The sequence below is a fragment of the Amaranthus tricolor genome, chromosome 6, assembly GCF_026212465.1.
Source record: "Amaranthus tricolor cultivar Red isolate AtriRed21 chromosome 6, ASM2621246v1, whole genome shotgun sequence".
Taxonomy (NCBI): domain Eukaryota; kingdom Viridiplantae; phylum Streptophyta; class Magnoliopsida; order Caryophyllales; family Amaranthaceae; genus Amaranthus; species Amaranthus tricolor.
The window spans coordinates 21,699,954-21,709,992 of record NC_080052.1 but is presented as its reverse complement, the minus strand read 5'-3'; the positions used below and the strand labels follow the sequence as shown (position 1 = coordinate 21,709,992).

Below are 10,039 nucleotides of genomic sequence, written 5' to 3'. Positions count from 1 at the left end.
ATATTATTATTATTATTATTATTATTATTATTATTATAATACCAATATTTGAATACTAACAAACAAAAGAGTGGTAACTGGTAAGTGAAGTGGAATTTAAAAGTGAGTTATTTGAGTCCCTTCAAAATAAGTCAACGTTTAAGATAAATATTAAAAAGTCAAGAATTGTGGAATGTAGTGTACTTCTACAAATAACTGCAGTCCAAAATAGTTGAAAATACTTCAAAATATGTACTTCTACGTTTAAGATAAATATTAAAAAGTCAAGTATATTACTCCCTTCCGGTTCACGCAAAATTATGTCACTTTGTTTTTATACCAATACAGTAAGGGGTGGATTTATGTATGGGTCCTCCAGGGCACGGGGGAAATTTAAAAATTTTTTTTTTCTAATATCTTAATTTTTATGTTTAAATTTTTGATTTTTTTTAGGTATTTTTTACACTTAATCTTAATCTCAAATTCTTAATCTTGTTGTTCTAATCTTTATTGTTAATCTTGATTCTTATTGCATATAAGTATTTTTTGGTATCTGATAACAATGTCATCTAAATTTGATTGAAGTCAGAATTGCGAAACAACAGTGTCCCAAAACCTGATGCTCATTCAGGCTATGTGAACTAAATACCACACCAAGTACACAGATTCACAGAAAATCATGGAATTTTTAGAAATTAGAAGTGGGAGTTGCAGATTATGTTTTTAGGTATTTGGTTAGAATATCACCTGAATTACTATGAAGCTAGATTGCAAATCCAAAGTCGCACGTCTTGGTTTGGGTGGATAGATTTGACTTTGTTGCTTAATTCATTTTATGAATTCTATGTTTTAGGTGAAATCAAGATTCAGGTTGGCTGAATAACTGAACACCATATTTAATTTTTTCGATTGATCAATATGAATCTCAAGCGAGTGGTTACTACCCCTCCTAGCTCCCTCTTCTTTGTTTCGCTGGGGAATTGCTTGGTATTAAACACTTTCCCTAGTTTAAGAGACTGTTTCAAAAAGATGTTATCTGCTGTTGACACTAGCTAATTTCGTCCATTCGTTGGTGCCCCAGGAGACTCTAAACCCTAGATCTGCCACTAAATACAGTCATTTAATTTTAAATATCTTTAATTGCGCATAATTAAAAAATATATAATTGATATTAATAAAATTTACAAGACGAATCAAACAAGATCCTACTTGACTATATTTCGACCTCTAACTTAAAAAAAAAAACAAACAAAAATAATCGATAAATACTATTAAAAAATTAAATGAGACAATTACAATGAATGTCTTAAAAGTTTAGGTAAAGAAAATCTGCATTAATATAGAACCATTTTCTTTGAAGGAATTGTAAAAATATTTTCGCATCATTATTATTAAATATAATTAGGAATATATTATCTTTTCAAGTAGTTTTTGTAGTGGATTTTCTTTGAATTTATAAGTCGGATTTTGGTCGTGTCGGCGAGTCTATTTCTTAATTCTAATATGGTATTAGAGCTCATTTTATTATTGGACATTTATAACCAAAATTAATCAAATATCGAGTTAGGACTTCTAATTGAATGTTCATTCCCAATGAGATTTGTTGATTCTAAGGACACTTATGTGTATGGAGGTATGATAAATCGTCTATTGTTGCCTACATGTGAGTTACCTCGCATCAAAAAGAAGAAGAGAATTAATATCATTTTATAAGTTTGAGGAGTAACTTACTATGACCAAAACTTTGTTTTGAAAGTGAAAGTCCTAAAAATTTGCACAAATTTTAAAATGAGACGGTCTCATGGTAACACTATCTTTATTGGCCGATTCATGTACATTTAGTTTATTAAAATAATCACTTATAATTCTAAAGTGATCACTTATAAAAATTTACTAATTATATAGTTTTGTCTTATAATAAGACGATTTCATACAAGACAACTTGATATATTTGTAAGTGGGTCACTTAGCTTCATCATCGTGTTTAACTTGCCTTGTTAATTATAATATCTATTGACAAAGAAAACAATTGCAATTTAAACACAAATTTTTATTTGAGACTGTATTATAAAAGACACCTCTTAAATGGGCCGATTCATTATTACTAAAATAAACAGCTTAAAAAAAATGTGCGTTGTGTAGCCCTATTTGGAGTTGGTGTTATAACCTATTAAAGTTGGTATTATAACCTATTAAAGTTGGTATTTGGAGTTGATGTTATAACATATTAAAGTTGGTATTATAACCTATTAAAGATGGTCGAATGCATCTTTCATAGGCTTCAACTCTATTTTTTTGGTCTAACATTCAACTTGACTTGGGTTGTTGAGGTGGTGGGGAAGGGGTGGATAGGGTGGCGAAGATGATGGGGTAGGGGTTGGGATGACAAAGGCGGTGGGGAAGGGGAGTGGGGTGGGGTGGGGTGGCAGAGGTGGTGAGGAAGGGGGTTAAGTGGGGTGGTAGTGGTGGTAGGTACATATGGGTGCTTTTTGTGTTTTTTTATTAAAATTTTAATTTTTCTTTTTTCTTTTTGTGCAAGATTACCTGTTATAACAGGTGAAAAAAAATTGAGGGTATGTTATTTAGGAGCAACTTGGTATCAAAGGTTAAATTATTACTAACTGAATTTTTTTAAGTTGTCTCATTTAGTTTCAGCACACTATCCAATGTACTAATTTAATTCTAAATATCATTTATTGTACATAATTAAAAAATTATAAAAATTTGATATTAATATAATTTACATTAAGACGAATCAAACAAGATTTCACTTAACTATATTTTGATGTCTAGATTAAGAATAAAATACAAATTAAGAGTGATCGATGAACAGTATTAAAAAACTAAATGGGACAACTTAAAAGAATTAGAGGAAATATAAAATAATTTAAATATAAATTATTCACGGCAGATAAGTTATAAATGAATTAATTTTTCTTAATAAAACTATGCTTCATATATGATTGAATTATACTACATAGGCAAGTTGCACAAGTGTTTTGAAGTGTAACATACAAGCACCTAATCTTATTACATGAAAATTAAACTAAATTTAGAGAAAATATTTTTATAAATTATACAAAAAAAAATTGTTCATCAATCTGATGAATGGGTATTAAGTGATAGTTTACCAACAAAATTGGAATTTAAGCTTCCAAGATAGAGGTTACCCTCATACTCCACAGCTGAAGTAATAAAAGATATAATTTTGCCCTGAGGATCATCTAACCTCTTCAACAATTTACCATCTTCTGATACTTTTATAACTGTAGCTTTCTTGTGTGACCCATTCACAATCTTCAATAAGCTTGGAAATGTTGCTATTATATGTTTTGCTATCTTGGAGGAGTGCACAAATTTCATCTCTTTTGTTGTAATCTACATGCATTATAATACCAAAAATCTATTATGTTATACATTACAATCTTTTAGGATTAAGGTAGGGGCGGAGCAAAAAGTATTAAAGCGCTATTTACTTTATGATGTTTAAAAAGTAGGGATAAAAATTTTCAAAAACAAAAAATTAACATTAGTAGAATTTGAACTCTTAACCAACAATATATATCACAAGAAGGCACATCGCCAATTAAGTTATGCTTGACTAATGAACTGTAAGGAGATTGTTATTATATGAAATTACAACAAAAATAACTTTTCGCAACATAGGATTTAGTGATATTGAAAAAAAGTCATTGGTTTATATGTTTAGTGAAATAATTGTTGGTTTTTTATTTTAAGTTTCACTATAAAGTGATTTGCTGACACTTTATTTGACCTTTAATTACATATGTAATAAATGTCACTATAATCCTATGTCGTAAAAAACTTTAGTATGATTTTTTATTATGCTGCTAAAAGGTTTAATAAATGTCATTAAATCCACTATATATACCATTAAAAATTTAAGTAGTGACATTTAAATTAAATATCATTAAATATATCCCACTAAAAGTATATTATGTTGTAGTGTGAGACTCCTTTTTTCTGGGGGACTCTAAGTTGTCGGTGTTAGGGTATATAATACATAACTTGGGACCTTAACCATCAGCTCAAGGATTTCTTTGAGTTGGTTCCTTATCAAGGAACGAACTCACCCAAAACCTTAAGCTGATAAGTGAGGTCTCAGGATATGTTATATACTCTAACAGTCGGGCACCTTGAATGGGCCTAGAACCGCCCTTGAATTAAGGATTTGACATCATTAATGTTGTTGATGCACAAAAACTTTTTAGTGCTATATAACCCTAATAGAATTCCAATGAAAAAAAATATACTCATGTACTCCATCCTATTCATAGATAAAGGAACATTTGAGTTTTGCACCAAAACCAAGGAGGGGTGGGGGACTACATAAAAGTGGGTGGAAAACTCTCTTTTTTCATAAAGGGCATTGATATTTATATATTGTTCTGTTATTGTAGTAAGGATAAAAGGGTAAAAAAGAATGACAAAAATAGAAATTAGACATAAACAATGAATTAATCCAATAAGAAAATGTCCTTAAATCAATAAATAGAAAGGAGTATAATATTATTTGATTTATCTTATCATACATACGTGTTTAAATCTTTGAAATATTTATTTATATCTAACGATAAATAATAAGGGTCAAAATGATGCATTAGATGGCGCAGAGATCTTAGGTACTTATTATATAGTAACTAGGAAATATATTATAATGCAAGTACCTGTATCAATGAAATCCAAAACGAACCATCTGGAGCAAGATTGATATTATCGGGTGCACCAGGAAGATTATCTATGAATACTTCTGTCTTTCCTTGAAGATCTCCTTGTAGCCAATACTTTAGGCATCTGAATCTAAACAATAGAATTTACTACTGTCATAAAATGAGATCACAAAATTTAAGTATCATGATGAGCTCAAATTTATAAGATTTTTTTTTTATGTACGCATTAAAGTTTTATAAGAAAAAAATCTCTCCAATAACAATAGTTATAATGGAAAGAATCATTAATTAAAAACAATTTTGAAGTTTTGATTATTCATATATTATAGTCGTATTTATTTTTTATGAGTTAAAGCCGTCATAAATTAAAAAGCGCAAGCAATTTTCTCAATGACCTGATGGAGTTTAAAATTAGTTACCTAGGACTGGGGTTGTACAATTTAAATTCAATTTGTCCGATAGTTTCAAGTGTGAGGTGAAGCAAATAAAATTAAGGTTTTAATTTGTGAGGGAGAGTGAGCAAAGAGATCAATAGTTCCGAAGTGAAAATAAAGAGAGAAATTTTCGTTGTTGAAGATTCAAGTTTGGAGAAATAAGGATAGAAAATAATAGGAAGAAGATGGGTTAAATGTTGGATTATGTCAAAAGTAATTTGAGTAAGTCAAAGATAATTTGAACTCCAACAAGTTATCCTCATCGGAATCTGACAACGTGGCTACAATGCTTGCTCTTTATAATTTATAGTGACTGTAACTCATAAATAAACAACTTTATGGCTATAATTTACAAATAAACTGAAATTTAAGGCTGTTTTTAAATAAATAAACTTTTAAAAACAATATACACCAAATTGTTATAGGTATTATGCTGGCATTCACAATAAGTCCAGCCTAATTTAACATATAGGTATTATGAATCCAATGTATTTATATATGGTTCTATTGGAGGAGGAAAAAAGGTCACATACTTAAAAGTTTCGCACACCACAAGGTAGGTCTCATCAATTGAGAGGGCAACTCCATTAGCAAAGTAAAGATTGTCTATCAATTTTGATGTCACCTTTGTTTGGGGATTGTACTTTAGAAGTAGCCCATTGGGCCTGGCTTCTAGTAAATCCAAGTACCAATTGTGAAGACCAAATTTAGTGCTTGCTATGCTAAAATACAAGCTGCCACCTTTGCTTTCTATTATATCATCTGCAAACCTATTTCCATTAACATTCACATATTGTTGTTTTTAGTACCAACAACACGACCATAGTATATTGATACAACATTTTATTATCTTAAATCTTAATGTCATTAATTGACTTCCACCTATTTTCCTTATTAGTAATAATACTGATAAAAAACTTATTTTCGATTAACCATTGGTAACAAACATCATATGCAACTTCACATAAATAAGAAGTGTTAATAATTAATGAAATATTTTACTTTAATCTGTTATAATAAACAAAAAATCTATAACTCATTGGTTCCATTGAAATAAGGGACATATATTAGAATATTGATAAAGCATCAAAATAATCGTCAGCTTTATGCATATTTGAATTATGTTTTGATATGCGCGATACAATTTACAATATAAAAGCTCTTTTGTTAGGATTATGTAGCCTTTATTAATATTTTCAAAGCCTCTTAACTTTTTAAGTTCTAAATTACAGAACTTTTCTTCTAAAAATTACAGAACCTTAGTATGTTATAACCATGATTACTAAACAAAAATTATTCTGTTACCACGTACCAAAGCTTGGAGCCATTGAAGTCGGAAAGTAGAGTTGTTACTCCATGGTCATCAACCTTAAGCAAACCCTATAATATTTAATTTATCAATTTACATACACTTCATGTTGGGATGAGTTATCCCACATCGATAAATTGAAAATGGTGTGCACGCTTTATAAGCTATTAGAGACCTTCTTCCCATTGCCATATGGTTTTGGGATGGTATATATCTTCTTGGCTTATGAAGTGTGTGCACCTCGTGTTCCCCCGTTAATATGCTGGCATTCACAATAAGTCCAGCCTAATTTAACACTTCACCTTTTAAGGTACCAGACAACTTTTAAGTGAAATGTACGTAGCTAATAAAAAAAAAATGGAGTATATATATTAGATAAATTCATAATGTAGAACCTGTTCAGTGTCACAAATGATAATACCACCTGCAGTTGTGGCCGTCATTCCAAGCAAAGTAGTACTATTAACCTTCTTCCATGGCTCTAACGAACCATGTTTGTACATTTTACTGATCCATCCATCTCTACTAGCTGTGTATAATGTTCCATCCTTATCCACACATACATCCTCTGGATCTTTCACTTTCCCTTCTCCTATTTTTATAACTTTCTACATTTGTGCAAAACATCATCATTCATGGGGTTTATATATTACTTAATAAAGCAAAAAAACACGTATAACAGCAAAGCTTGTAAACGAAAAAAATTAAATACTTTTATGAGAGATTCACTTTTGGTGATTATACAACCTTAAAATAAAGAGTTAATATACTAATAATTTATATTAAATATTTTATTTAACTTATGTATAAGACTATCTCACGATCAAACTATCCCATCAAATATATAAAGAGGGCGGATCAAAGATATTAAAAAAAACATTCTTCTCTTTAATCTAATGTTCCCTTTTTATTCCTACAAATGCATATTTACTGTGACACACGTCTTATATATAGACCAAATAACCTATCTAATATATATTATAAGAATAAGAGTTTCTTATTTTAGATGTTTTTACCAAAAAACAATCTCTCATCAGAGTATTCCATTATAAAATATACGTGGCTTATTAGGATTATGGTGTAGAATATGGTTATAGTAATATTTAACAATTTAGTATATAGAAGTAATTGCTATAATTGTTTATCCAACTATAGTCCAATTTTGGCTTTTACAAATATCAACTTTAACTTTTCTACACAAGTAATTATAAAAATGGACCACTTGGCTAAGGCATCTTACTACTATTATCAACCATAATATAGTTTAGAGATAGCGTATAGGATTTAAACAAATACTCCTTTGTTTCATTGTAAATGTTCCATTTGTTTTTTTCATGTTTGTCAATACACTAATTTAATACTTAATAGTAATAATTATGTATAGTTAAAAATTATAAAAACTAAGTATTAATAAACATTATATTGAGACGAATCAAACATGGACTCATTTAACTATGTTATAATGCGAAAATAAGAATAAAATACAAATTAAGAGTGATTGAAGAATAATAATTCAAAAGCAAATAAGACATTTAAAAAGAAACAAAGGACTCTTATATTTTTCCAAGTAACTAAAATATTATTAAAGTGTCCATTATTACTCACATGTGAGTTATCCCACATCATAGAAAGAGAATAGGTATGTTAATTTATAAACGAAACTCCTACTACAACCAATTGATCTTAGTAGTAACCCTTCTTTATGTCTATACGTGGGTTACATCTACACCTCCTTATGTGGATTGCTAAATTTATTTTTATAAGTACATATATTTGTGATATCCTAGGGATATACTCCCTCGATCCCAAAAATTTATAATTTTTATCTCATACGTAAATTTTTATAAAGTTGCAAATTTAGTAGAACCGAGAAAAGTTGAGAATGTTACATACCTGTAAGTCGATGTTGAAATCATGATGGAAGTCAGCTAAATATGCAGGAGGCAATACAAGTATTTGAGGAGAAATTGGTGAGAAAATATAGATATGGAGTACCAAAGCAACTAAGCATCCTACCAAGAAAAAACTTATATAAATACATTTTGAATTCATAATTTGAAAAGATAGTAATAGAAACTTAGTTTGAAGGTTTCTTTTGATATTAAAAGACGAAATTTTAGATTTTTCTTGAAAAAAGATATTTACTTTGTAAATGAAACAAAATATATTTCTCTCATTGTTGGAGTATTGTTGGAGTTTTGATAATATAAAACTAAAACAAATTATTATGTGGTGCTAAATTGAACGAACAGTCTGTGAGAAGTGCAAATACGCAACTCACATGCTACAAAGTAGAAATGTATGAATCATTATATGGTCCTTCCTCTGACTGTCCTTTTTGGATGCTAATTAAGCACAACCATCTATGCTAGCTACACTATTGGATACGTCTCCCCTCCATTATAAGGACCATCCTAAAATGTAGTGCATATTTTTTCCAAAACATTAATCACAATAATTTAATTTTTTACTGATTTCTCTTGAATAATACTATTTTTGATTTAACTTTGAATATTGTCAACTATAAAGGGTATTTGCTAAGAATGCATCAAAGTGACCTCTTACCTATACAACAAGTCATTTTACATAAAAAAGTTAAAAAGTAATTATAAATTTTTTTAGATAAATAGTGAATTTTATTATTGATGAAAAAAGCATATATAAAACAATGGACCCAAGTGCCGACATAAAAAACCTCATATGAAAAAAAAATTATTGTGCATTATATACTATCTATCCCATAGATGGTAGGTTGTTTTCGTGTGAGCACTTGGTTAAAGTCATGTAATTGTTCTTCTTCCCATTGGAGGAAAGCTCTTCACCAAGTGAAGTTCCAAACCCAATAGCCCTCATGCCAGCTTCCAAGATCCGCCACAAAACTCTGCTATTGTAAAGAAAGTTTGTATAACCTCAGAAATTGTTGTTTAAGACTTCCCCGTATGTGTCCAAAATTTGATCTCGAACCATCTTGTAAAATGACTTTAAAATTGTGTTGTGGGGCTTGTATCAACCATGGTCATATTTTTAAGTAGCCCTGCAAGTCGTGGAAAGGACCATTAATTAGTAATAGATGTAAGCATTTCTACATTTGGAATTTCACCATGAATGCAATAAATAGATTTTAAAACTCTCTTCCATTATGAATTATGCTCACACCCAAACATCCAGCACCATTTAAGGAGTAGTCCTAAGTTTTTGACTTGTATGTTTCCAACACCCAAACACCCTAGCTAGTTCATTAGGTCGGAGCTCCAATAATCTTCCAATTTTGACTTGTATGCAATGAATAGGCTATTGACTTCTATTATAAAATTAAATTATAAAAAATTTAAAAAATAAAAAAAATCAATTAAGTTTATTATATTAACATTTAATTTTAAATATTTTTTTAGTTTTATTTTTTATTTTTTATTTTTTGTAACAATTAACCTACAAAAACCAGTTATTATTTGGGTAATAATGTTCTTGGGTAAGTGATTCTAAAATTGAGATTATAACGTTAGTGGAAAATATGTGGGGACCGTAAGGGATACAAAAATGTTAAAATAAAGTTTGTGGAAGATATGTGAGAGTTATAAGCATTATTAAAATACTAGTTAGTATCGGAAAGATGCACGACTTTATTA

The 10,039-nt window shown here is 29.3% G+C and overlaps 1 protein-coding gene across 1 annotated transcript; it reads right to left on the bottom strand.

Moving 5' to 3' along the window:
• Positions 1-2,910: 2,910 nt before the first annotated feature.
• LOC130815253 (protein STRICTOSIDINE SYNTHASE-LIKE 4-like) lies at positions 2,911-8,637 on the bottom strand. Its single transcript, XM_057681654.1, has 6 exons — positions 8,307-8,637; positions 6,809-7,021; positions 6,417-6,484; positions 5,638-5,874; positions 4,668-4,800; positions 2,911-3,357 (listed from the first exon to the last, which is right to left on the bottom strand). The coding sequence occupies exons 1-6, from the start codon at positions 8,463-8,465 to the stop codon at positions 3,076-3,078; spliced, it is 1,092 nt and encodes a 363-aa protein (XP_057537637.1). The 5' UTR covers positions 8,466-8,637; the 3' UTR covers positions 2,911-3,075.
• Between the last annotated feature and the right edge of the window lie 1,402 nt (positions 8,638-10,039).

What these genes read in the sequence shown, in the direction of transcription:
- LOC130815253 (XM_057681654.1), bottom strand. Translation starts at nt 8,465, where the DNA reads ATGAATTCAAAATGTATTTATATAAGTTTTTTCTTGGTAGGATGCTTA. An exon ending in TTCAATGGCTCCAAGCTTTG is followed by an intron (nt 5,875 to 6,416) that starts GTACGTGGTAAC and finishes TAATGGAAATAG; the next exon opens with GTTTGCAGATGATATAATAG. An exon ending in GTGGTGTGCGAAACTTTTAA is followed by an intron (nt 4,801 to 5,637) that starts GTATGTGACCTT and finishes TCTATTGTTTAG; the next exon opens with ATTCAGATGCCTAAAGTATT.